Here is a 27779-nt window from a genome sequence, read left to right as displayed (position 1 = left end):
GGGGGTTGTATCTCCCTCCCCTTCATTGTGGATTTTCCTTTCCTTCTGGGAGGTGGGAGAAGAGAACCCAACAGAGCAGAGGTTCTCCCCACCTTGGGCCCCCAGATGTTGTTGAACTACAATTCCCATCATAGATGGGGAGATGATGGGATTTGTAGTCCAACGAAGTAGTGCCAGAGGCACCGACTAAGATCTCGGCACCTCCACCAAGCTCAGCGCTGCCGGGAGGGCAGAGGCTGCAGAAAGTGGTGCGGCCAGGAGGAGGTCATAAGGCGACACAAGAGTGGAACTAGGGGGTCCGTGTCGGGGCAGCGGGCTGATACCCTTCCCTGCAGCCCTGATCTCGGGGAGGGGGAGCCCGCGGCTGCTTTGAGAAGCAGAAAATCACGCTGGGGAGGGAGGCCAAGTCGCAGAAGACCCACCTCCGCCTATGGTTGGGCTCTGGGCAGCAGAAAGGCCTGTCTGACGGCACTGCTAGGGACCTTCAAGATCCAGGTCCCAGGCCCACAAGCCTCCCCCCCCCAATCATTAAACTCAGTAATAAAGTAAAGGAAAGTGTGACTCCTGGCGCCCACATAAAAGCCCTGTGGTTTTCTTTGGTAGGATACAGGAGGGGTTGACCATGGCCTCCTCCCGCGCAGTGTACCCTCCCCCCAATCCTAATTACTTTTTAAAAAAGTCTCAATATGACAATGCAGCAGTGACGAAGGTAGAAGCAGCGGAGGAGAGCCAGGCGAGGCCGGGAGCTCCCTCCCCCTCGTGCTGTGGGCAGCGGCCTCCACTGCTGCGCTCCCGTTCTGGAAGATGCAGGGCCCCTCTGAGCCATTCACTGGGGCTCGTGCCCCATGGCCGCCCCCCGCACGACACCCTCGGTGGCTGGGTGGCACTGGAGAAGTCTATCAACGGCTACTAGTCAGAGGGCCACCTCCAGCCTCCAAGGCAGGATGCCCCTGAGACACAGGATGATGCCACTCCGGAGACCAAGAGGCTCACAGGAAAGATGTGGCTTCTCATCGGCAGCTGAACTGCATCCGTCCTCCTCTCCGCCATAGGGGCCCCTTGGTCATCTTGGAGCCTGGAGGCATTTGCAGTGCCCCCCCCCCACCTGGCAAATGAAGCATCCTCATGCTCCGCCGGGCAACCACACCGCCTGGGACAGACTAAAGAGGATTGGGGGGGGGCGGCCCAGGGGCTGGGGGGGCCCCTGAACTTTGGCCCGGACGTCCAGGGGTAAGAGCGCCTCTGATCTCCGCAGCTCCTGGCCAGATGTCTCTCCCTTCCCCCCCCTGCTGATTCCCCCTTGGGATGGGGCCATAGCCTAGAGAGGCAGAGCATCTGCTTTGCATGATGCAGAAGGCCCCAGCTTCACTCCCTGGCGGCAGCATCTCCAGGGAGGGCTGGGAAAGACCTCTGCATAAAACCTTGGAGAGCTGCTGCCAGTCAGTGAAGACGGTACTGCGCCAATCGTCTGACTCAGTCGAAGGCCGCTTCCTGCTGCGTTCCTTTGTTAGGACTTCATTGGGGCTGGGGATGATGGGACTTGTAGTAACCCAACAACACCTGAGGCCCTGAGGTTGGGGACCCCCGCTCTGGCCCACTCCTCCTCCCAGCCACCCTTTCCTGGGCTCTGCTGCTTCCTTTGCCATCTCTTGATCGAAACTTATGGGCAGCAGGCGATTCGGGTCAGACAGAAGAAAGCCCTTGTTCTGCTCTCACCAGTGCAGACGGCTTTAAAGGGGTGGAGGTGGGAAAATTCATGGCAGAGGAGAGGTCTGTCAAAGGCTATTCGTCGTGATGGCTAAAGAGAACCTCCAGGCTCAGAGGCAGTGTACCTCCGGATAGCTGCTGGGGAGCAACCACAGGGGAGGGCTGTTGTCTCAGCACCCTGCTTGTGGGCTTCCTGGAGGCCGCTGGATGAACGGAAGAACGAACTCTGGCAAGAGGGACCCAGCAAAGATCCGTCTCCTCCCTAGGCCTTCCTGCCTGCTCTGTTCCTCTTTAGGGAAAGAACAGTTTGGCCCGTGGCAGCCAGAAGCCCTGCTGCCGGCCTGCAATACGGCCCTCTGTGACATCCGGCCAGCTCCCCCAATCCCTGACGGAGGGTTTCTTGCTGGCGCCACCAGCTCCACCAAACCCCTGAGCACCCAACACTAGAAAAAATGCAGCTCCGAGTCTGCCAAGGAGAAGCAGAGATGAGGACGCAGCTCCCCCTGAGATTCAGCCCAGCAGCGCTGCCTAGTCTGCTCCTCTGGGACACACTGGAGATCCCCAGAATTAAATGTCTAGAGCTGCACAAATGCTGCAGCCTCCAGCTGCCTCTGGAGGGTGAATTAATTAATCTGTGGAACTCTCTGCCCTGGGATGTGTGGTGATGGCCACTAGCTTGGGTGGTTTTAAAGGGGGTTTGGACAAATTCATGGAGGACAGGTCTATCGATGGCTACTAGTCTTGATGGCCATAGGCCACCTCCAGCCTCAGAGGCAAGATGCCTCTCAATCCCAGTTGCCAGGGAGCAACAGCAGGGGAGAGGGCACGCCCTCAGCTCTTGCCAGTGGGCTTCTCAGAGGTATCTGGTGGGCCCCTGTGGGAAACAGGATGCTGGACTAGAAAGGCTTTCTTGGGCCTGATCCAGCAGCGATGTTCTCTGAATTGCAGCTGTAGAATACGCTGCGGTTATTCAATGGTGAAAAAAATGCACTCTGCATATGCTCACAAGCAGTCAGAATTGGAGGAGGGAGAGAATGTGTGCACACATGAGAATGGTCTTGCTGGTCTCAGCATTCAGCAGCAGCCAGGCAGGCACCTCCGGGAAACTCCCAGGCAGGACCCGAAGGTGATGATGGCCACCCCCTGCATCTGGTATACCAAGGTACACTGCCTTTGTACATGGAAGCTCTACTGAGTTCCCATGGCTAATTAGAGTTGATCAGACCCAGCCTCCATGAAGTCAGAGCTGACAGAGCACAGTGGCTGCAATACTGGGATGATAATACTCAACCGCATTATACAGATACGAACTATTATTACTCTCAATTTAATCAGCTACCTGTGCCAGTGAACCTCACCATATTTGATGGTGCTGAGCCCCTGGCTGAGCACAGCCTGGAAACCACCCAGAACCAGTCCACACAGCATCAGTCAGGTCAGGGGTTCTCCAACTTGGTTCCCCAGAGGCTGTTGGACTACAGCTCCCATCATTCCCAGCCACAATGTTCCTGGGGGTGCTGGGAGATGTAGTCCAACAAGCTCTGTGTGGACCCAAGTCGGAGAACTCCTGAGTCAGGCTTTTTGTTGATGCTGTTTACCATTCTCTGCCCAGAACGATGTATGCAGAAGTCAGCATCGAACGAATCAATGCAGGAAATAGTAAGAAATAAACACAAGCAAGCCCCGGAGCTCAGCAGATGGCGGGGTAGAGTACACCGCCCTGCCCCTCACCCCACTGGAGGCTGGCACAACCCCAGTCCGCCCCGCACAGGCACAGGCACAGACCACCCCATCCTCCAGCCGGGGACAGCAGCGGACGTGCTGTCTGGGGCAAACACTCCGGCTGAAGCAGGGGCGGAGGCCAGAGATGGCTCTGGGCAGCTGCAGGCAAGTGGCCAACGCAGGAAATCAGCAGGCAAAGAGCGGGGCACGCCTTGCCGCAAGGGGACGACACCTGCTCCTGTGGCCGCCCAGCGCAGCCAGATGAAAACCAGGGCCTGGGCCAGGTCACTCGCTGGGCATCCAGCTCAGCCCCCCCCGGCCGGCCTGCAGTGGCAAAAGTAGCTCCAGGAAGAGCTGCAAAGCTGCCGACTCTGAGACCCCAGGGACTCTGGGTACAGCCCACATCTTGAAAGTGATGGGCATCCCCTGCAGTGGCCCCTAGCCCTAAACAGCTTTCCCAAGGAATCTGCTTAGCCAAGAACCTGTGAAAGCTTGGCCAGTCCATTGCTCTAAGTCCTGATGGCCAGAATGCTAAGAATTTATGTGAAGAATCGGTTTGCTGGGTCAAGCCAAGGGCTATCTAGTTCCGTCTCCCCAAACCCATAGCCTCTGGGGAGCTCGTAGGCAGCACATGAGGGTAGGTGGCCTTGCCCTGCCTGTCTCCGGTACCTGGCACTCAGGGGTAGACTGCCTTTGAACATGGAAGTTCCACTCTTAACTAGCATGGCTAATAGCCCCAAGTCCTTCCCATCCAGGGCTTCTCAACTTTGGGTCCCCAGATGTTGTTGGACTACAACTCCCATCGTGCCCATCATTTCAGGGATGATGAGAACTGTAGTCCAACAACATCGGGGGGCTCAAGGTTGAGAACCCTGAACTAGAACTCCAAATGTGTTGGGAGATAACAACTGGAGGACTCCTTCCCTCAAGAAGCCTACCAAGTGATAACGCTTTACAGGGTTAAACTCTCAGTAAAAACTTTCCTTTTCCACTAGGACTTTGAAGAAACCAGATGAAGCATGCTGGAAAGTGGTTAACTGATGTTTGGTGGCTGCTTTAGGGTGCCAGCCATACAGGCATTCTGCTGCTGCTATTTTTATAAGTTGGGTTCATATTGTTTTTATAAATGTTTTATGCAGATGTCTTTCATGTCTCTCTGTTCTGTTGTTTACTGCTTCGTGCCATGTGACAGACCTACATTTCCCAGACCTCTCTCTCTCTCTCTCTCTCTCTCTGCATGGTCCCTAATTTTATATGAATGTGATGCTTTCTTCTTTATTTATGTTCAGATTCGGTATTTATATTAAATGCTGTTCTTGGGCTCAAAACAAGAGACCCCCCGCAAACAGCGTGAAATTATAATTAAAAACACAATAAAAAAACGGGGAGAGGGAATCACAGCTGAGGAAGATTTTCAAAAACATACGAGGGGAGTCAGCCTCAGCTGAAGCTATTTATCTACTGGGTGGACAAAACAGGTTCCGTTACTATAAAAATTGATTACTTTTTATTTGCTGCAATTAATGCTGGAAAATAACCTAGAAGAAAATGCTCCATCTTGGGGCAGGTGTATGCGCGCGCACGCACGCACACACTGAGGTTGTAATCTGCTTTTCCTTTGGAATGTTTATTCCAATGTATTCAAGCTTCTATTTTATTTACATGCTGAATTTTGAAATTGTATGGATTTGTTTTTTAATGGTTTTCAATTGTTTTTACTTAGATATGTCTTGCTAAAATCAGATGACGGCAGGTAAGTTAAAAATTACCTACCTATAATAAGAAGCCAGCGGGGTGTAGTGGTTAGAGTGCTGGACTAGGACCGGGGAGACCCGAGTTCAAATCCCCCTTCAGCCATGAGACTTGCTGGGTGACTCTGGGCCAGTCACTTCTCTCTCAGCCTAACCTACTTCACAGGGTTGTTGTGAGGAGAAACTCAAGTATGTAGTACAGCGCTCTGGGCTGCTTGGAGGAAGAGCGGGATATAAAACGTAATAATAACAATAATAATATCATCGCAAAATATAGGCTGTTCCCAGTAAAGTTGCTTTTTGTAACAGTATTGATGATAACATTCAGCCATCCCAGGTCCTTGGGAAGGACTCGATGTCTGGATAAAACAAACCAGTCAATAACACCTGTCTGACTGTGTAAACAAGAAACAACAATAATAAAAACACCCAATAAAAAGGCCACTGTTGTGGGGGATGATGGGAGTTGTAGTCCAACAATATCTAGGGTCTGAAGTTTGAGGACTCCTGCAGTACATCATAAAATGGGCAGCACAAAATATAGCCCAACAGACCCACTTGTATTTTTTTAAAAAATCAACAGATTCCAGGGGATAACAGGAGCCAGTACTAAATGTGAATAGTGGAAAAACTCACTGGTCTCCACTAGTTTTCCCAAACTGGTCAACAAGGCAGACCAGTCTAGGAGGAGGCCAGTGTGGGAGTAGACAGCTTTGTCCTTGCTTTTTTAAACTAAGCCCCCTCCTCATTAAGCCTGAGAGCTTCCTTCACCGGAGGTCCTTCTCCAGGTGTCTTCAGAGGAAATGCAGCTGGCAGCCAGAGGGAACCTTTTCAGTGGAGGCATCCCGTTTATGGAATACATCTCCAGAGAGGTCCGCGTGGGGCTTCCTCTCGCTTGGTGCCAGTGAACACCTTTTTCTTCGCCTGAGCCTCAGTGGAAATAAAAGCCCACCTTCAGCCCCCTGTAGTCATGGGATGCTGCCATATACTGAGCCACCTCTTGCCTGATGCACGGCCTGTGCCCGTAAGCGGTTAGGGAAGGGCGAGAGGGTTCTGGGATGTCTGAACCTGGCTCTGGAGGACCGTCTGTGGGGGTCTGGGTTCAAGTTCCTGGGGTTTCTTGCCCCTGGAGCCTGAGTCTTGCACTTCGGCATCAGGCGTTGGTGATGGGGATTTGCAGAAAGCTGCTTCCAGGTAGGGCTGGTTATGACCCGGGCCAGGGTCTTTTCAGCAGCAACACCTGGCTGAGAACTCTCTCCCCCGGGACCTCCGCTCCGTTTGCTCCCCCTTTCTCTTTTGAGGCATTCCATCAAAACCACTCTGTTTCTTTGGGTGTTCAGGACAGAATCGTTCTGTTTGCATCCCTATCCTCCTCTGGTATTATATTGTGGCTGATCTGACTTTTACTGCTCAAATGTGCATTGCAAACAGGGCTACAGGATGGTTTATGTTTTCATCTTCTGACTGGTTATTTCTTTGTGTTATGGCTGCACGCTGCTTTGAAGGTCTTTCGACCCCAAAGAGTCCTAAAATAAACATTGAAAAGTCCTGGCTTGGACCCTGTGAATGCTGATCTCTCCCCCTTGTTTTGCTGGGTTCGCTTTATTCTGCGTTGGTCTGTCCGCTGCCGAACTTGGCTGTTTTATTCTGGGCTTTATGGGTTTTTGCGGCTTTTATGCTGCTCTAGTTTTGAGTTCTCGTTTGCTGTCTCTTCCTGCAATTCTGTGATTTGGGGAGATGCTGCAGCTTCTGGGCTCCTCCTCTCCCCGGCTTCTCTCTCTCAGCGGCCCCTTCACCTGGCCAGAGCAGTGGGAGAGAGGACACCCTCGGACCGGACCGGCCCTGCCTTGTGGCAGGGAGAAGCGAGCGGCTTCTGGCGGCGAACGTGGGGGAGCGGCACTCTTGTTCGGGAGCAGAGAGCCTCTGCAAGGTTTTCGTGCAGGTCTGGCTTGTTATTTCTGATGACAGGTGAGCACCAGCTGCGGCAAAGGGCCCCCTGGATCCATTCTGTCATGCCAGGTAATGAGCCAGCCTCTCGCCCACTCTGGCTGCAGCCCCCTGCCTTAGCAAACTAGGTTCCCCTCCAGCAAGCAAAATGCTAGGGCGGCCGCCTCTGCCCAGCTTGCAAGGAGGGGAGTTGACTCAGGCGAGACTGGAGGTGGCAGGGAGGAAGGCAGAGGAGGCGATGTGGGGAGGGGGGAGAGAAAGGGATGAGCGGGGCGAGGAGGTGGAGGGGGCTGAGTTGGGCTTTTCTTTTTTTAAAAAAAAACCCGGCAGTTACTATGGAAACAAGAACCCAGCAGCAGAAAGCTACTCAAGGGATGGGCAGTGAGGGAGCTGCTTTATTCAACCCATCACTGGAGTGTAGGGTTGCAGTTCAGCAGCCTTCCCTTCGTGTCTCTAAGAGGTGCACACAGGGGAGAACTTTAGCTGGCACCACCTTCTCCCTCCACGTCAAAACTGTGACAGAAAGAGTAAGGTGGCGAACTTCACCGGTGCCTTTGACACCAGGAGGTCCCCAAGGAATCTAGCAGGTGATGCTTTCCCTGGAACAGAGGCAGAGCGAGTGCTCGGGGCTGGGGGGGGACTGGCCTGCTTGATTTTTGTGTGCCAGGATGCTACAGAAGACTCAGGACCTGGACCACTTTTTTTTTTTTTTAAAGTTGACAATGGAATAAACTGGTGTGTGGGGGGGAGCTAATATTTTCAGACCGCTGTATCTGCTCCTGTCCTGGGCTCAGAATCACAGGATACCCAGTCATGGTTATGGGGGGTGTAAGAGGAATGCATCTGCCATAGGGCTCTGGAATACGTAGGCCTTCCAATCTGGGTGTCTCTCATTTTTGGAAAAGATTCTTTGGGGACTGGGAGACATTTGCAGCTCTTCTCTTCCACAGTTCAGCTATCCTGCACTGCAGTTCTCTCTCCCACAGTCTCAAGGGGGGCTGGCCAAGGGGCCTTAGGGAGCCCCCCCCGACCCTGTGGGCCTAGGGACAATTGTCCCCCTTGTCCAGGGGACCCTACGCCCCTGCCCACGGCCTCTCCCCCAAAGCATCAATCCTTGACATCCCAGCAGAACCAGCAGGAATCCCCACGACAGCACCAGAACCTCAGCCTGCAGGAGGATTTCATGAGGCCAGGGCTCAGTTTAGACCCATGCCCAGCCTCATGGTCGGAGTCTGTGTCCACCTCTCCAGACAAACGCTGCTGTGACCGTGACTGAGCAGTGCCGAGAGGGTGATGCTCCAGGGTGGGACTGCCGACCCATCCTGTGATGTCGTCGTTTTTCAGCTTTTCAGCACAGGGCATAGGGCCACCTCGGCATAGGTCGCAATCTGGCTCTGTGCTCAGGGCCAGCCTGCCGATGGGGTGTGGCGAAGCAGCTACCCCAGGTGGTGGGTGAGCAGAGAGCGAGAGCACCCTTTGCCTCCACCAGTCACCCTGGCAGCTCCTCTTCACCTGGGGGAGGCGGCATTGCCTCCTCCTCCTCCTCCTCCTCCTCCTGGCTTCAGCAGAGGAGGAAAGCACTCCCTCCCCACGGCCGGGGGGGGCAGGGGAGAGCAGGGTGCAGCATGCTCTGAATGATGCTGATGGGGGCGGGGGAGAGCAACACACTCTCTGCACCACTGAGGATGGACAGAAGGGGGCAGTGTTTTGCTGTGCTGCCTCAGGTACAGGTGAGACTTGAGTCAGGCCTGCGGATGCGCGAGCTGTGCCAGCCCCACCCGGGCATCCGGCCTTCCCGTGCCCAGCGCTTACCGACACCAGGTAGTTCCGGCCCCAGCCCCTGCAACAGCCCCAGTCCTTCCGCAGCCCTTGCAGGACGCCCAGGGCTGCCACCTTGGCCGTGATCTGCTCCATATCGGACGGCGGGATGTTCTTCACAATCTGCCTGGCTCGCCACCTGCAGAGGGCAGAAGAGAAGCCCAGAGAGGAGCTGACTGGTCAGCTGAATCCCTGTCACTCCAAGAACTAGGAAGCTGGGTGGGTTTAGAACGGGGCCACGACAACCTTCCAAGCAAGCTTCTGGCCTGAACTGAAAACTGCACACATTTAGGATGCTTGAACTCCGCAGCAAAAGCCAGTTTCTGCTCTCAGTCGGCATGCTGGCGGAAAACGGAGTCCTGCTTTGGGAGTACAAAGTGCAATCTGCAGCTCTTTGCAGAGACCCTCACAACCACCCGGTGAGTCGGTTAGGAACCCAGGAAGCTGCCTTATACTGAGTCCGACCACTAGTCCTTCTAGCGCAGGATTGCCAGCACTGGCTGGTGGCATCTCTTCAGGGTTTCCGGCAGGGGTCTCTCCCAGCCCTACCCGGAGATGCTGCCAGGGAGTGAACCTGGGACTTTCCACATGCCAAGCAGATGCTCTGCCACTGAGCTGCAGCCCCATCCCCTATGGGGAGCACCATGCAGCAGGCACCACTCACATGTGGCCCCTCCAAATGCAAGCCAGGGCAGACCCTGCTTCGCAAAGGGGACCATTCTTAATTGCTGCCAAAGGACCAGCTCTCTTCCCAGTTGCTGCTGTTCCTATCTTGAAGAGGGCTTGAGGAACAGAACAGACTTGCCCACAGGTCCGTGGTTATGGGGATAGACCCTGCAGCCTGCCTCCCTCCCTACAGTGGGAGCAGAGCAGCCCCCACCAGGCCCACACATTTTAAAGGTGCTTCGAACCAGCCTCCCTTCTGAGTGCCACTCCCTAGAAATAGCTACTTTACCCCACCACCTGTTTCAGGGAGTTCCCAGGTTTGGGTCCCTCCATGATGTCGGACTACAATGTCCAAAGGCCACTGTGGCTGGGGATGATGGGCGTTGTAGTCCAACAACATCTAGGGACCCAGGCTTGGGGGTCCCTGGCCTATTGATTGCTGTCCCAGCAGCACTGCTCAGGTGGGCTGGGTGCACCAGGCTGGGGGGGGGGACTTGTGGGGAGGGGGGCTCCTCACAGAGAGCCCCCCCCCCAGGCCTGCTCATCAGCCATCCGCCTTAACCTGCCGTGCTCGGGCCCACGGCGCCCCCTGCTGTTACCTGCGGAAGATGAGTTTGCTGTTTTCGTGGAACTGCTCCAGCACGGCTGGCGGCTGCGGCCACGCCACGCTCTTGCCGTAATCGGGCGTGCTGCGCACCGCCTGGAAGCGCTGAACCAACTCCATCAGGTAGATCTTCACCTTGTAGCGCTTGTAGTGAGCCATGATGGCGTAGACGGCCCGCAGGATGCGACAGCGCTTACGGGCCAGGGCTCCCCTCCAGGCCTGCGCCAGAGGGGCAAGTCAGATCCCTGCGGCTAGCGGACAGGCCCCACCCTGCCCCAGCACCCTCGAGGCCCAACGGGACTCTGCCCAGAGGCCATCTAGCCTGGCCAGCCCCGGCCCCACACACCAGTGGGGCAATCCAAGCCCAAGGTGTGCTGCGGACCGCACTTGGAAGCGTGTGCTTGGAGAGCAAGCCAACAGGTCTCAGCTGCTGCCTTACACCGAGTCCGACCCTTGGCCCCTCTAGCTCAGTCCCGTCTACACTGACTGGCAGCAGCTCTCCAAGGTTGCAGGCAGGGCCCCGAATGGCCTTTGGCCACTGCAGCTGGGGATGATGGGAGTTGTAGTCAACCACATCTGGGAATCCCTGTTACAGGGAAGACTGGTGGAGACCCCAGCTTGGCCTGGAAGAGGATTCTGTGGGTTCGGTTGCTCCAGCAGTTCCTGCTTCCCTTCCCAACACCCCTTGGCTTTCTCACTTTAGTGTGCCACTTCTGGTCCCACTCCTCATTCCGGCCTCCAGCTGGCTGCCGTGTGCGCACACGTGGAGGCAGGGCTCCCGCCCGCCCGTCGGCCCCCAGGTACCTTCTGCAACAGCAGCACGATGATGGGGACCAGCTGGGCACGCTCCTGTTCCAGGGAGAAGAGCGTCCGGGGAGTGCGGATGAAGATCTTGCTCGTCCCATAGGCCACATCGCTCTGGAATCTGTGGTGCTCGATCAGGGCCTGCGTGGCCTCGCGGTCTGTGGCCATCAGGTGGTTGGGCCACGTGTACTCACAGGTCATCTTATACCTGGGCAGGATGGGAGGCATCTGTGACGGGCCTGGTCGGAGACCAGTGGAGGGAAGGCTGGCCCCAGAGGGTGGGCTGGGAGATGTGGCTGGAGTACAACTCCCAACACCCAATTTGGCCCTTGCGGCTGGGGATGATGGGAGTTGTAGTCAAACAACATCTGGGAACCCAAGGCTAGAAACCCCTGTATCTAATAAGAGAGTTGCCCCAGTGACCCTTGCAAGGCTGCAGAGGAATTTGGGGGCTCAAATCCCGAATCAAGCACGGCCTCGCATAATCTAGCCAGGGTACATTGGCCTGGTGTGGACACACCACAGAATTAGAGCCCTGAGGTGCTACAGAGGACCACTTCAGACTGCTGGTGAGGGGATGCCACTTTTTGAAGTTCTCCAATGTAAAAAACCGACACCTAAACTCCCGGTAATGAAGCTACTAGCACATTGGGGAGAAAGGTTGTAACCCAGCCTGCTCCTTGCTGTGCTAGCCCTGCAAAAATGTAGGACCCGGTCTGAAAGCTGAAGGGCCACCACCCACTCTGCAGCTTCAGAGTCTTCTCTGTTGACTTATTTAAGGCAACTTCTGGGCAACTTGAGGCCACAAAGCAGCTTACGTCACTTAAAATATAATGGGACACTTAACATATAAATTTCCCCTTGGAACATTGACTTTTTGAAAACCGAATCAATGTGTTAGAGCAGCGGTTCTCAACCTTGGGTCCCCAGATGTTGTTGGACAACAACTCCCATCATCCCAAAGGCCATTGTGGCTGGGAATGATGGGAGTTGTAGTCCAACACCTGGAGACCCAAGGATGGGAATCCCTGCTGCCCTAGATCTCCTGGACTGACTGGGAGGATGAGCTGCACTACCCTCTCTGGCCATCATTGGGTGGTGGTGCTGCAGAGACCAGACTAGAAACTCCCTTTGCCTGGACAGCTGCCTCTGGGTCGAGCTGCCTGCCAGGTTCCCTCGCTTGAATCCCCTGACAACTTACATTTGTCCCTGGCCTCTCAGAGTTAAAACTGCTTAGCCCAGAGATACCCTCTGTTTTGCATACAGTCAGCCACAAAACGACTTTAAATGTTCTCCCAAAATCGGATGCTGACCCCTCTCTGTCTCTGTCTCTAACAGAAGGAAGATGGAGACAAAGCGACAACTATGCAGAAAACCATTGTGAGGGGGGCCATTCCCAAGCCAGCTTTGCAAGCATGGTGTGAGAACTGGAAGCGAGCGCATGGGAAGCAGGCCAGGTTGGTGCGGCCGGAGCGTCCTCCATGCTGAATTCTTAAAAGTGGAATTCATGTATTATAACAAGGATTCTCAGATGTTGTTGGATTGCAACTCCCATCATGGCCAACCACAATGGCCTTAGGCCTTTGGGTGGGTGTTGAAGTCCAGCAACATCTGGGGACCTGTAGCAATCGGCCCCTCCCTTACCCTAAAGAGAGAACCGGAAGTGAACCCTCTCCTGTCTGTCAGGGACCTAGAGGGCCTAGCGGCAGGGGGTCTTTGTTCTCAGAAGCAGCCAGGTAGGGGATGAGAGAGGATGGGAAGAAGGCTTTGTGAAGAGCAGCAATGAAGCTTTTCTTGTGTCGTGGTCAAAATCTAGCCTGAAGAATTCTCTTGGGGGAGGGGGGGAGGATATCTGCTGATCCTTGGGAGACAGGATTACAGGAAGCTTGAAGTCTCCACCATGGATTTGGTTTGTTCAGGGAAGAAGCCAGGGCTTTGGCTTTGGGGAAATGTTTAGCCCAGAAACCGTGTGTTAGGTAGCCTGAGTCAGATTTCTTTGATTTCATGAGATTGCAAATCCTTACTACTGGTTTAGCGGGGGGGGGGGGGCGTTATTTGTAACTTAACGAACTAAGAGAAACTGAGCCTCTGCCCTTTCAACTAGGGCATTGTAGAAGTCTCTGTACCCTGTAAAGGTGCTTTTAAAGGTTCCTTGCAACTGGAGGGTGCTTTCTGAATTATCTATGCAACTGGGTAACCACATGTTTTAAAGTGTGCCACGCCAAATACCAGCGGGGGTGTTCTCTTGAAGTATTCTTGCAAGTACAGTGTTTCTTTTTACCTGTAGATCAAAGCTGAGAGAGCCTCAGACTGATGCAGTCTGTAGTTTTCTCTTTTTGTTCTTTGAATTTCGTCTGTCTCTGTGGATTTTTAACTCAAGAAAAGGGGTTTTACTCTGGTGCAAGCACATCTCAAGTTTCATTGCTCAGCAGCTCACACTGCCAAGTTTGCTCTTCATGTGTAGACTGCATGTGGAAGGTTTTCTGTATTTTTCCACAGGTAAACGAAGGAGAGTGTCCTTGGAATTTTGCCCACACCGGGGAGGGATTAAATAAAAGTAGGTGTGGTGGCAGCCATTACCAAGAAATGGTTAGGTTTTAATGGAATAGCCTTTGTTGAGCAAACATGGAGGGAATGACTCAGCATTTTCCCCATGTGGACTTGCTCTGAGCAAAGGCTGGGCTTAAATCTGCTATTTGCTACAGGACCCAAGGCCTATTAATTTATTTTTACATTTATACCCTGCTCTTCTTCCAGGGAGCCTAGGCTGGGAACCCACGGCTGACAGGATCTGCCCCAGTTTGGGCTCTTGCCTTGGCCCTACCAAGCTAGTCTCTCAGTGGGTGGGTGGGAGAGCTGGCGCCAAGCCTTCCTACCGGAGCAGAAAGCGGTCATAAGGCTGCCTGTAGGCGAAACCAGCCCGCCGGACCCGGACGTTCTCCAGCAGGCCCAGGTAGGCCACCTGGTGGCAGCACCGCTCAGCATCGAAGAGGAGTGGCGACTTCTGGTCATTGGGTTTGATGCAGCGGACATAATACGGCTCCTGTTGGGGAAGGAAGGAGGCAGGAGAAATCAGAAGCCAACACTAGATCAGGAGACATGACCCCAGGCTGAGTCAGTAGTTCGTGCTCTGGACTAGGAGAGAGGAGATAGCCCTGAAGTACGCTGGTCGAACCTGGCCCAGTCTCGTGACCTCACCTACTTCGCAGGGTGGTTGTGAGAATCAAACAAAGGAGCCCATTGTATGCACCACCATCCTGAGCTCCGTGGAAGAAGGAGAGGGTAAAAGGACAATACATGGCCATTAAAAAATATATCTCTAGAGCTGCAGCAGTACAGAGGGTACCATCTGGGCTCTCCTCTCTGTATTGCTTGTTTCTTTACAGGCGGCTGATTCTAGCCACCATGAAGAAGGTTCCCAACCGACATCAAGCTGGCTGGTGAGCCTCGGTCCCTGCAAGCTGTTCCAAAGGCAGCTGCGGTCCTCCAGCGGCCTGCTCTGGCTATGTCCTCCTCACAGTTCAAGGAATGTGGAGGGGGGCAGGGAGAGAGAAGAAACAAGGAGGCAGGGGTGGAAGGGTGCAGTCTGGCCCAAGAGGCAGGAAACACACACTGGGATGGAGGCAAGGGTGCAGGTGGGAGGGTGCAGGTGGGAGGGTGCAGGTGGGAGGGTGCAGGACTTAGCCCCCAAAGGTGGCAGTCAAATGAACAAGCTGCCCTATAGCAGAGCTGCACAGCTTTGGTGTGGAGAGAGAAGAAAGATTTTTCTCCTTCTCCCACAACACTAGGACCAGGGGCCCTCCCATAGAACTGAGTGCCAGGAAATTTAGGACTGACAAAAGAAAGCACTTTCCTCACCCAGCACATAATCCATCTATGGAATTCTCTGCTGCAGGATTTGCTTATGGCCACTAGCTTGGATGGCTTTCAAAAGGGCTTGGGCAGATTCATGGGGGACAGGTCTACCAACGGCTACTGGACCAGATGCCCCCAAATACCAGTTGCAGGGGAGCAACAGCAGTAGAGGGGGCCCGCCTTTGTCTCTCGCATGTGCATTTCCCAGAGGCATCTGGTGAGCCACTGTGGGGGAAACAAGGGCGCTGGACTGGATGGGCCTTGGGTCTTGTGGTTCCCCAGCTGTTGTTGGACCAACTCCCAGCATCCCTCACGATTGCCCACTGTGGCAGGGGATGATGGGAACTGTAGATCAATAACAGCTAAAGAGCCTCAGATTTAACACCCTCCAGCTGTTGGATTACAACTCACATCACCCCCTGCCACAGCTGCAGCAGAGGTTGATGGGAGTTGTAGTCCAACATCAGCTGGAGAGCCTCCAATTGGCCTCCCCCACACACAAGAGCAATCAGCCAGAACACTGTGTTTGCTGCATAGTGGTTGGATCCCCGCTCCTGAGGCCCAGAGCTCCACACCAGGGAGCTTTCCAGACTAGCTGCTCAACAGCAAGAAAATGCCTCCGTTTGGGCAAGTCACATTCGAAACAAACAGCAGGGGGAGCAGTCTTGTGGAAACTAACGACTCAAAAAACCCAGCAACTTTTTCACACCGGATATACAACGACCTTGCTCTATATTGCAGCGATTAAATTTGAAACGAGGCATTGGAAATGTGAAGGGCACCCTGCTGTCCGCATAGGGACTGCGGTGTCACAATGCAGGGAGTGTGGAAGCCCACTTCCGAGGTACGACGTGACCCCGTCGCAGGGTCTAGTCTGGAAAGCGCCCAGCCTCTGTTCTATGTGGGCAAGAAGCCTGTGAGTCAGCGGAAGCGAAGAGCAGCAGTTCCCTTTGGATGTTTGCGTTGCCGTTAGAACATGCTGTGAAGCCAGCCAGCCAGCCCGCTGAGGTCAAGGTGACCCACAGAGCCGGAGCTTACCTTGGAAGCCAGGTTCTCCACCAGGGCCACGATGGAGTTCTTGAAGAGGGTAGCCGCTGTCAGGGGCCGCTTGGTCACCTCGGTGATGCTCTGCTTGCCCTCGGGCCACATTTCCTGGAGGACGGGGTCTGTGCTGGGGAGAGACCACAGAGCGGAGTGAGAGGGTGCTTCGCCTCTGTTGTCCTGAAAGACAGCAGCTCGGCAGGAGGGCTCGAGCGCAGGGTGGGCAGAGGGCCTGCTTGGCACGCAGAAGGGCCTCCTGGGCTCAGCCCCCAGAAGCCTCTCCAAGGAGGGCTGAGGAGGACAGCATCAGAGCCCTTCAGAGCCACCTCCAGTCCGAGCTGCGGTGAGCCCGTGGTCTGATTCAGTCAGGGGGCCATGTTCAGCAAGGGCCACCCAAAGCAAAAGGAGAAGGTCCTGGGCAGGATGTCCTTGCCCAAAGGGGACCCCTGTGTTCAGACGAAGCAGATGCCGAGCTCTGCGGGGATGCTGGCAGGGCACACAGCGGCATAGAGGCCCTCCTCTCTCAGCCTCGCTCTGCTTGCAGCATAGAGAGGAGGGTCTGCTTGCTTCTGCTTCAAACCCCTTTTGCCCCCCCCCCACTTCATGCAGATCAGTTAACAGCCTAGGCTAGAACGTGCTTCAGCCAGTCTTTGGGGAGGAGAGCTGGACTTGCAAAAGCGAGCATGAATGGTCTCCTTTGTGGAGAGGAGAAATGGTCTTGTGGTCGCAAGCATGATTGGTCCCCTTAGCTAAGCAGGGTCTGCCCTGGTTGCATATGAAAGGGAGACTAGACGTTTGAGCACTGCAAGATATTCCCCCTCAGGGGATGGAGCCACTCTGGGAAGAGCATCTGGGTTCCAAGTCCCCTCCCTGGCAGCATCTCCAAGATAGAGCTGAGAGATTCCTGCCTGTATCCTTGGAGGAGCCGCCGCCAGTCTGGGTAGACAATACTGAGCTAGATGGACCAAGGGTCTGACTCGGTACATGGCAGCTTCCTCTGTTCCTAAGCAGGGTCCTCCCTGGCTACATACTGACATGTGATCACTCTCTGCTGTAAAATGGGGCCACAGGCCAGTAGATCAGTGCATCTGCTTGGCATGCAGAAGGTCCCAGGTTCACTCCCTGGCAGCATTTCCAGGGTAGGGCTGGGAAAAGGGCTGGGTAGGACTGGGAAAGACTCCTGTCTGAAAACCTGCAGAGCTGCTGCCCGTCAGTGTGGGCAGTTCTGAGCTAAATGGACCAATGGTCTCTGACTTTATATAAGGCAGCTTCTTCTGCTCCTGAACGTTGGTGATGAGTGCCATCTGCAGGTACTTGGAAAAGATTTCAGTGTAAGCCTAGTCCCAGTATCTGGCATCTTTTCAGCCTGGGTCCCAGTATCCAAGATACCTTTTCGGTATCTGGGGCAAGAGCCAGGAAGCGTTCTCCAGATGCAACTCCCTTCAGGCTATCTGGGAAATCCCAGGCTCTTTCTCTGCCTTGGACCTGCGTGTCTCATCATCCCTGCCCCATTCAAGGGGGTCTGTAAAGACCGGACTCTTCTGCAAAGCCTTTAGTTCAGGGGTTCTCAACCTTGGCTCCCTAGATGTTGTTGGACTACAACTCCCACCATCCCCAGCTACAATGGCTGATGGAAGTTTTCATCCAACAACATCTGAGAACCAAAGGTTGGTAAACCCCGTTATAGTTGATTCTGCTCAGCTGCTGTTCTGATTTGGCTTTTACTTACTCTTTTTAATGTGTTTTTAATCTTTCTTTCTTTCTTTCTTTCTTTCTTTCTTTCTTTCTTTCTTTCTTTCTTTCTTTCTTTCTAAAACTGTGCATTTTACTGTTTGGTGAGCTGCTTTATGAAGCACTGTGCCTAGGAATCAGGGGAAAGAAACCCGTTTCCTACAAAATCATTTTGAATGAATGAATGAATGAATGAATGAATGAAATACCTGTTATACATCAGTCGCTTGAAATCCTGGAAGAGGGTGTCCTTGTTCTTGTCTAGAAAGCCCTCCACAGAATACCTGAAACACAGAAAGGAAAGCTGGTCTTGTGGTAGCCAGCATGACTTGTACCCTTAGCTAAGCAGGGTCCACCCTGGTTGCATATGAATGGGAGACTAGAAGTGCGAGCACTGAAAGATCTTCCCCTCAGGAGATGGAGCTGCCCTGGGAAGAGCATCTAGGTTTCAGGTTCCCTCCCAGGCAACATATCCAAGAGAGGGCGGAGAGAGATTCCTGCCTGCAACCTTGGAGAAGCTGCTGCCAGTCTGTGTAGACAATACTGAGCTAGATAGACCAGTGGTCTGACTCAGTATATGGCAGCTCCCTAGGGTTCCTAGATCCAGTGACATTTTCAGAACTCTGCCAAGTGACAGGATGATTTGTTCCATGTGACATCCTTCTCCATCCCTTAGGGACCTGCCAAACATCCCCTTCCCTGCTCTGAATGTGTTCTCTAGACACCCACAACACAGATTCAGACAGCACTCAGACCGGTCTTCAGAGACTGCTCCGTAACCCCAACTTTCTCTTTCTCTGGAAACTCACCAAGTTGTGAGCCTGAGAACCTTTCGGAAGTCCTACTTGAGATTCTTGTCTGGGCTGGCTTGGAGTCGCAAGCGGGTGTTTGGTGACTGCGTGGTTGGCGAAGGAAGTTTAGCTGGATGCTAATATGGTGAGTGTGTAGATGCCTCAGGGCACTGACCACAGCCATGGCCACAGCCGGTCACATGGAACCGTATTAGGTGCTTCCCAGTCTCCGGGAGGAGAGAAGTTCCGGGAACAGTGTTTACGGACTTATGCCATCTTGGCCAATTTGCCTTATTTACAAATATGCAAGCAGAGGGTGTGTGGGGCAAAAAGGAGCTCCTGCAGCTGGCAGCAGATGACGCCCAGGGCCAGAGCACAGCTTGTGCAACCCCAGGCAAGGTTACACACTCAGTTCTTCCCCTCTAACTCCAGCTAGAAACTCTCTGTGCGCTCTCTGCCTCTCCCCATTCGGACTGAAGCCTGCCTCTCCCCCCCTTCCCCTAAAGAGGTGTCACCTGCTCTGAGCTTTGATGGGTATCTCTTCAAAACACTCAAGAGAGAAGCCCAGCTATCAGGAGACCCTTCCCTGTCATGAGCGCCCATTACTGCAACACCAACAAGAATGCTAGGCTATCAGCCATTTGAACAACAAAGGAATGGTCAGACCTGCTAACTGAGCAAAGAGACACTTTTTCAAAGTGGTAGATCTCTTGTATTCAGCTGGGGCAGACCAACCAGCCCTATCCATCCCCAGCACAGAATCCTTCCAGAGGCAGTATTAGCAGGAGATTACCACCTTAAGTGGCGCAGTGGGGAAATGCTTGACTAACAAGCAGAAGGTTGCCAGTTCAAATCCCTGCTGGTACTATATCGGGCAGCCCCGATATAGGAAGATGCTGAAAGGCATCATCTCAGACTGTGTGAGAGGAGGCAATGGTCAACCCCTCCTACCAAAGAAAACCATAGGGCTCTGTGGGCGCCAGGAGTCGAAATCGACTTGACAGCACATTTTACCTTAGTAGTAGATTAGCAGGCTTGACATCATTCTGCAGGGTCCCCAGATGTTGCTGGACTTCAACTCCCATCATCCTCAGCCACAAGGGCCAAAGGTGGCTGGACTACAATTCCCATCATGCCATAGCAGCTCCTACCCATCCTGCACTGCCACCATGAGACAGAAAGCAATTGCCCATCAAGCTGGGGCCGAACTTACGTCACGTCCCCAGCATAGTGCTTGATCCGGAAATCCCGACCAAACTCCATGGATTTGTCAGTAGGGTTGACCTGGGGAGACACAAGCAGAAAAGGTGTCAGAGTGAGAAGTGGCTGTGGCTGCACATGTCCTTCTTGAGACCCCCCCCCCACACACACACACCTGCTCTCACACACAGAGGAGGGTCACTTCCAATGTCAGCCCCGCCAAAGCCTAGCTCACACATGATGCTCAATGCAAAAACAATCTGCGTCCAACGGCTGACATCCAGATTAAGTTCCCTCATGGTACTACTCAGGAGTTGAACTATTGGGGAAGGAGCGCTGGTCTTGTGCTAGAGATCATGACCCCCTTTGCTAAACAGGGTCCACCTTGATTTCCCAGGGAGGGAACTTGGAACCTTCTGCTCTTCCCAAAGTGGCTCCATCCAGAGGGGAATATTTTACGGTGCTCACACATGAAATCTCCCATTCATACGCAACCAGAGCAGACCCTGCTTAGCTAAGGGGACAAGTCATGCTTGCTGCCACAAGACCAGCTCTCCTCTGTGGTAGAGCATCTGCTTGCATGCAGAAGGTTCCAGGTTCATTCCCTGGCAGCATCTCCAGGTAGGGCTGGGAGAGACCCTTGCCTGAAACCTTGGAGAGCTGCTGCCAGTCAGTGTAGACAGGACTGAGTTAGCTGGACCAAGGGTCTGACTCAGTATAAGGCAGCCTCTAAAGGACTACTTAATCTAATTAGAGCCACTCATGAGTAATTTAGTCTGGATGTCTGCCAGTGTACGCATATATACATCTGTGTATGCACGCACGTACAGGTATTCACATATTACGTCGGAGGTATGCACAGCAGCACACTTCCTGTCTTTACCCTGCATTTGAGCAACTTTTATCCAGGTTCATGAATGCATGCACAGTCATTCACACAAGCACATGTACATGTGTGCAGACACTTGTATGCACATACAATGTAATGCCTCGACTGGGCTCAGACATATACAGCAGCGGTTCTCAGACTTTGATACCCAGATATTATTGTACTGCAACTCCCATCATTCTCCAGCCATGATGTACCACTTCAGGAGTTCAGTTTACATTTTTAAATGGGATTTTTTTTTTAATGTGGGAGAAAAAAATATGTTGTTTCCCCACTGCAGTCTGAAGTGGTAGAATCCTAGCAGGGCCATACCACGTCCTTATTCTGAACTTACAGTGTTTGTTCATCCCAGGCAATGTTCCCTCTAACAGGAGTTCCCAGATGTTGTTGGTTACAACTCCCAGAATCCCCAGCCAAAGGTAATTGCAGCTGGGGATGCTGGGAGTTGTAGTGAACAAAATCTGGGAACCCCCAGAGCGCCTTTCTTATGAGGCAAGACTACAGCACCTGGAGCTATTTAGTTTAGAAAAAAGACGACTGTGGGGAGACATGATAGAGGTCTATCAAATCATACATGGTGTGGAGAAAGTGGATAGAGAGAAATTCTTCTCCCTCTCAGATAACACTAGAACCAGGGGTCGTCCCATGAAATTGATTGTCTCAAAATAGGACCATCAAACGGAAGTACTTTTTCACACAATGCAATAATCAGCTTGTGGAATTCTTTGCCACAAGATGTGGTGACAGCCAACAACCTGGATGGCTTTAAGAGGGGTTTGGATAACTTCATGGAGGAGAGGCCTATCAAGGGCTACTAGTCAGAGGGCTGTGAGCCACCTCCAGCCTCCAAGGCAGGATGCCTCTGAGTACCAGTTGCAGGGGAGCAAAAGCAGGAGAGAGGGCCTGCCCCTTTCAACTCCTGCCTGTGGCTTCTCAGAGGCATCTGGTGGGCCACTGTGCAAAACAGGATGCTGGACTAGATGGGCCTCCTTGCAGGGCCTGATCCAGCAGGGCTGTTCTGAGGTTCTGTTAGAGAGAACACTGATCCCAGGGCTTCGTCTGGCTCAGGGGGACACAGCGGCCATCCGGACCAGACGGCTCTGCTCTTCCTGGCAGCTGTGCTAAGGCAGCCTCTCTTGGAGGCCGAGGGCAGTTGTGATCACTGGGCGTGATGCTGCTGCCCACATTCTTCCTCTCTGAGGCAACTGCTGCTTAGCCATGGTGACCGAGGGAGTGGTTAACACACACCTGGCTGATACCACTAACCATGAGAGCAAATTATTACATCCCACACCTCTGCCCATTTTCTTTGGCAGCACCGTATCTCTGTGGAACCCATTAGGCCCATTCACACGTTATGTTCAACACTCCTACGACGAGTGTAAAGTGTACACAGGCACAGGTCTGTACACAGGCACAGCCATTCACAAGTTCTGTTGAATGCAGGTACAGAAGTACACTTCCTGTCTGTACCCTGCATTGGAAGGGCCTGTACCCAGGTCCCCTTTTAAAATGAACTCAGGTACAGTCATTCACATAAACAGGTGTTCGAGTGTATAGCCATCTGTATGCTTGTAGAGCAGAACGCAGGGGTGGAGGGAGACCAGCAGTGGCCTGGGTTCAGCCCGCTGCCACGGCCCCCTAGCCCCACCCCCTGCATCAGAGGTAAGCATCTGATGTCAGATGCAGGGTGCGTAGTTAATAGCAATAGCACTTACATTTATATACCGCTCTATAGCCGGAGCTCTCTAAGCGGTTTACAATGATTTTTAGCATATTGCCCCCAACATTCTGGGTACTCATTTTACCGACCTCGGAAGGATGGAAGGCTGAGTCAACCTTGAGCCCCTGGTCAGGACCGAACTTGTAACCTTCTGGTTACAGGGCGGCAGTTTTACCACTGCGCCACCAGGGGCTCTTCCAGTTAAGCCACGCCCCTGCATCTCAGACATTTTAAAGGCAGGGAGAGCCACTCCAGCCATGCTGCGAATGCGGCACTGGCTGAATTTTGCTCATAAATGGGGCCGTGCAGCCCCGTTTGCAAGCAAAATAATGTCCCTGTGTTTGATGTCAGATGCTGGGGCGTTGCTGGGGCACCAGGTGTGGCCCCTGAAGCGTGGTGGCCCGGGTTCTTCGAACCCGTTTACGCAATGGTGGCTCTGTCCGTGGCAGAACATCTGAATTGTCCCCAGCCCTTCCCACTCCTTAAAAAGTGACTCGGCCCATCTCTCAAGGGCAGGCAGGGCTGTCCTCCCTGTGCCGAGAGCCCTTCCCTTCACCCCACTGGCTGGAGAAGTGGGGGCTGGCTCGGCCCTGCTTCACAGCAGGGCCTCCGGGCTGCCTTTCTGACCTTCCTGCTGGTGTAGTGGGGATGCCTGCCGAGTCGGGTGTTCATGGACTCCAGGAAGAGGGTGTCGGTGACATTCCCCACCGTCAGGCAGGCCTCATCCAGGACAGCGATGATGCCCTTGTGTGGTTCTTCCACCAGGTCCACGATTATTTGGTTGTTGAAGTATTCAATCTGTCAAGACAGGCAAGGAGGAGGAATGAGTGGGCAAGCGAGAGGGGAACCCCAGGCTCCTTTTGGAGCCTCTACCTGCAGATCCCAGTGACACAGAGAGGGCACATTCAGGGTTACCTAGGGCAGGGGTTCCCAATTTCTAAGATGTTGCTGAACGACAACTCCCATCATCCCCAGGCACAATGACCAATGGCTTTTGGTGATGGGAGTTGTAGTTCCCAGCATTGGAGAGTCCCAAGGCTGAGAAGCCCTGTCCTAGAGGAAAGCACCTTGGAGCGTAGCCCGCAGTTCCATCCGCCTCCCCTTCTCCCCCCACCCCACCTTGCCAGCCCCCGAGACTCACGTGTTGCCATTCAATGCCCTCGCGCTGGTATTCGGCCTGCTCCTGTTGCAGGATCAGCTCAATGAACAGCTGCTGCAGCTTCTCGTTGCAATAGTTGATGCAGAACTGCTCAAAGCTGAAAAGGTGCACAACACACGTGGGGTCAGGATCCAGGCTGTGCTCCGCAGAGCAGGGGGGATTGTGCCACCCCCACCCAACACCCAAGCAGGAAATGAGACAAGACTGAGCTAGGCGGATCGATGGTCTGTGAACCGCCCAGAGACGGACGTACAAAAATATATATATATTCGTGACGGAGCCAGAAATCATGTGGGCGGCCAATCCAACCGCCCAGGGATGGCTAAGCCCGCTCTCCCCACTCACCTCCTCGAGGCGCTTCACTTTGCTCGTGTGAAACGCCTCAGGGTGTGCTGACATCAGCCTTGTGTGGTCTACTTTTTCCTTTTTCCTACAACTCCCATGGTCCTCTGCTGACGTGTTTTAAATTTACAAAGTAAGAGAGGATACTCAGGATTTCTGAACAGTTAAGAGGGGTTCTCAGACTTGGGACCCCATATGTTGGGCCACGGCCATTGTGGCTGGGGCTGGTGGGAGTTGTTGCCCAACAACATCTGGGGACCCAAGCTTGAGAACCCCTGGATGAAAAGAAAACAAATCGCTGTTATGAGATCCTGAGTATTGCTGGAGTCACCATCCTTGGCAAGAATCCCAGAAACCAGGAGAAACGGGTCAGTGTTGCAGCGCCTATCTCCTGCCCACCCCAGCCACAGCTGGTTCTCCCAGGAGCCCCATGCTTACCTGTTGTTGTCAAAGATCTCAAAACCATAGATGTCGAGGACGCCGATCACAGTATTCTTGCCATGGATTCGGGCATCGTAGTTCTTCACCTCAATTACTTTGTTGATACGTTCCACAATCCAGCAGAAAAGCCGCTCATAGATGGCCTGAGAATGAAGACACAGAGACGGCCAACTGTGGTTTTAAACTGGAAGACATCAACATCTGCTATAGGAAATTGCTATCAATATTAACTTATTTTCCATACATGCATGAGAATATATTGCTCCTTTTGTGTTGAGAAGGTGGGAGAGGTGGGTAGATGAAGCATCAACAGTATCCACGATATAGGAAAACCATATTTGTTGGTGAGGGTGGAAAGGGAAGACATTTATGATGTAGACAGCATGTTCACAATCCACAGGCTATAAGGCTCTGCAAATCTCCCCTAAAGGGCTTACACTCGCCTTCTGATCCACTTTGTCTGCCCTGCCTCCCTGGATGACATTGCATTATTTGCTCTGTTGCCACATTGGGCTTGTGATGGGAGGTGGGGACTGATAAAGAGTTACTGTAGCTTCTGCCATTGGCTGCCACTGGGTTAGCTTCTCTGATGTCACAGAGGGGCACGGCAGCCTAGAGCCAGGCAACTGCATGCAAGAGAGAACTGGAATGGAGGTTCCAAGGCCCACATGAGCAACTCTTTGTGAAATCAAAGCACAAAAGGAATATCTGTAAATCACAGACTTACAAACAACAGTCTTTTGGGTTGCGAAGTTCTGGAACCTTTAAGTACCCAGACAACCAAACAGACTGGGGACATTTGCAGTTTATGGTATCTGCTAAGGAGTGGTGCCAGCTTTTCTCACTAGGATATTAAACTGGGTATCTTCTCCCTTATTTCCAACAAAGAGAATCCTCCCGCAGACTTTGGCAGTTATAAACACTAATTTATAAGTTTCCTCGAAAAGGTTTCCCAATGTCAAAAAGGTTTCAGTTTACATGAAAAGTAACTGTCGACTTCTCCAAGATGGATGGCCGTCTTCCTTTTCTCCCGAGGAAGCCCCGGCACCTGAGGCCAAGAGCAAAGGGCAGACCCTTCCCCTCCCCATGCCTACCTTGGCGCAGGCATCCCTCGCGTAGTTGGCCTCACTGGTGCTGTGGTCCTTCTGGATGACATCCCCGCCTCCGGTGGCAACTGTCCGGAACAGGAGTGCGTTAAGGAGACTCTCTGGGTCAGTGGAGGTCAGCTCGGCTAGATAGGCAACCAGCTCACTGTTTTCGATCTCCATGGCCTCCTGGGTGGTGACGAAGTTCACGTTGCCCTGAGAAATCCAGCAAGAGAGAAAGCTGCCATCATACATAAGCACCAAAAAGCCAAAGGAAGCTCATTGGCAGAGCATCCACTTTGGATAAAGAAGGTCCCAGGTTCCATCCCTGGCAGCATCTCCAGGTAGGGCTGGGAGAGACCCCTGCTTGAAACCTTGGAGAGCTGCTGCCAGTCAGTGTAGACAACATTGAGCTAGGGGACCAAGGGTCTGTCTCGGTATAAGGCAGCTTCCTAGAAGCTGAAGCCAATCATGCCTGGTCAGGAACTGCAGCTAAGTGGTTTGTTGGGAGAAGCTGTTTTTAGATTTCAGTGTATTGGCATTGCCCTGCCTGCCTGTGTGCTTGCTTCTGTGACCCATATTGTCTATTGAACTTTGTTGTACTTTGTAAACATACAGACTGTTATAGAAGCATCAACGAAACCCACCTAACTGAAGAATCCACAAGCAGCTTTGACATCTGCTCTGTCAGAGTTCAGCCCAAGCTGGTGGTTTCCAAAGGACAAGATTCAGCCACCAAATGTCTCTGGACTCCGACTGCTGTGGATCATGCCAGAGTCCCAAGGAATCCACACACTGGTCAGGAGGACTAGGCCTCTGGGATCCAAAGAGGGCCTCTGCGTAGATGCCGTATGGCTAGAGCAAGTTGGTTGCTGAGGGCCACTTAGGACGGGCCGCCCTGAGTATCTTGTGCCGAGTTAGGATGAATGGCAGCCCAGAATGACCATCCTCTCTGTGCCTAGTCCTGATGGGACAAAGACCCACCACCCGAAGAAAGCATTGCCATGGATGGCTCTTCATTCCTAACACGTGTTGACATGTAGCCTTTTGTGCAGAAAAATGCTGCCTTTGAATTGCAGCTCCCTTAAGCTGACTGGTGTTTTCCCTTGAAAAAATATTATACTGTTGTGCTTTAAATTTTGTACACCGCCTAGAGATGTACATATCAGGAGGTATAAAAATATGATGAATAAATAAAATAAAATATACAGTTGTGTCTTGTCCTAAGGTGGCGGGGGGGTGGGGGGTGCCAAAGGAAGCCACTCAGGTTGCTCCTCTCTCATCAGGTAGAGCTGTGCAGTTAACCACGCCGCTCTACCTGGTGAATGGCCAGCCTGCAGGCAGCGTAGCTCTCGGGAGGGGCAGGAGAGAGAGGAGCAACCCGAGCTGCTGCTGGAAAGCAGAGGCAGCTGCGCCTCCTTTGGCTTGTCATTGGGACGGGCCACTCCTGATTATATTCCAAAATAGGGTCAGGATCAGGAACTATCCATGCAGCTGCTTTCTTCCTGTGTTGGATTGTTTTACCCCCAATTTCGATCCCTTGCAATTGCAAGGAGACCCCAGCCTCTGCCACACCGACAGACAAACTCTGCCTTTACCAAGTGCAAGATGGCCGCCAGGATCTTGTACACGGAGTCCTTCTCCTCTGGACTGAAGCCGATCACCTTCATGGCATCTGCAACAGCCTGGTAGTTGGCTTTATCGTTGCCCACAGACTAGACACAGGTTAGGGTGGGGGAGAATTGGAGAGGGGTCAGGGAGAAGCAAGAGAGGGGTGAGAGAAGAATTAGCATATTTCTTCTTGTGCTACGGCCTCTTAAAAACAACTCCATGATAACCCAGGGCCACAGGAGAAGCTGTTCTTGTGAAGAAGGCTGCCCAGGCAGTTCCAGAGGTTTCAGCCACAACAGTGCAAATCCCTGGAAGGAGAGGGGTTCAAGGGGGGTGGCTGAAATTGCCACTGCCACCCTGGGGAGGTGCATTTCCCAGCACGTTCCCACATGGAGGGGCACCTATGTGGCTGAATTCCCAAGGAGCAATTGACGGCTGATGTGACACACTAATCAGGCCAAGGGTATTGGTATTTGGCCCCCAGTATCAATTGCAGTGGCCAAACATCTTATTGATCAACTCAAGAGTGGCAAAGCCCCTGGAAATGATTTTATCCCAGCTGAGATGATCAAGGCAAATCCCGAATGGTGGGCACAAGTGTGGGCAGCCTTATATACCCATATAAACAACTCAGCCCTCATACCAGAAGACTGGGGGTCTGTCAATTGTGGTTCCTATCTTCAAAAAGGGTAATAGAAATGCTCCATCTGATTACAGACCCATAAGCCTATTTATCTTATCAGCAAAATGTATGCTAGGCAATTAAATAAGAAACTCAGGGACTGGTTGGAGCCAGAGCAATTCCTGGAAGATGAGCAGGCAGGTTTTAGACCAGGAAGTTCTATGATTCACCACTGTCTGGTCGTACAACATTTGGTTGAGAAATATACAA

General features: G+C 53.0%; 1 protein-coding gene and 1 long non-coding RNA gene across 6 annotated transcripts in view; one reads left to right on the top strand and one right to left on the bottom strand.

Annotated features, from left to right (window-relative positions):
- Nucleotides 1-27779, bottom strand: part of MYO1G (myosin IG) — a 78965-nt gene that overhangs the window by 27260 nt on the left and 23926 nt on the right. For 4 of the 5 annotated variants that reach the window (XM_053265749.1, XM_053265750.1, XM_053265752.1 and 1 more), the window contains exons 7-18: nt 26875-26991; nt 25286-25492; nt 24189-24334; nt 23391-23505; nt 22877-23047; nt 19651-19721; nt 17856-17930; nt 15913-16045; nt 13896-14062; nt 11020-11227; nt 10211-10434; nt 8940-9084 (exon numbers count right to left, since the gene is read on the bottom strand). In XM_053265749.1, coding sequence (XP_053121724.1) covers nt 8940-9084; nt 10211-10434; nt 11020-11227; nt 13896-14062; nt 15913-16045; nt 17856-17930; nt 19651-19721; nt 22877-23047; nt 23391-23505; nt 24189-24334; nt 25286-25492; nt 26875-26991 — 1779 coding nt within the window. Of the gene's footprint in view, nt 1-8939; nt 9085-10210; nt 10435-11019; nt 11228-13895; nt 14063-15912; nt 16046-17321; nt 17777-17855; nt 17931-19650; nt 19722-22876; nt 23048-23390; nt 23506-24188; nt 24335-25285; nt 25493-26874; nt 26992-27779 lie in introns of those variants that run through there. The other variant, XM_053265754.1, reaches the window with a different exon arrangement.
- LOC128331832 (uncharacterized) lies at nt 6910-26478 on the top strand. Its single transcript, XR_008310450.1, has 3 exons — nt 6910-7148; nt 12358-12476; nt 25895-26478. It is a non-coding gene; the product is annotated as an uncharacterized LOC128331832 (long non-coding RNA).

The sequence above is a fragment of the Hemicordylus capensis genome, chromosome 6, assembly GCF_027244095.1.
Source record: "Hemicordylus capensis ecotype Gifberg chromosome 6, rHemCap1.1.pri, whole genome shotgun sequence".
NCBI classification, from domain to species: Eukaryota; Metazoa; Chordata; class Lepidosauria; order Squamata; family Cordylidae; genus Hemicordylus; species Hemicordylus capensis.
The sequence above is the reverse complement of the archived record's forward strand: the minus strand, read 5'-3'. Positions and strand labels throughout refer to the sequence as shown.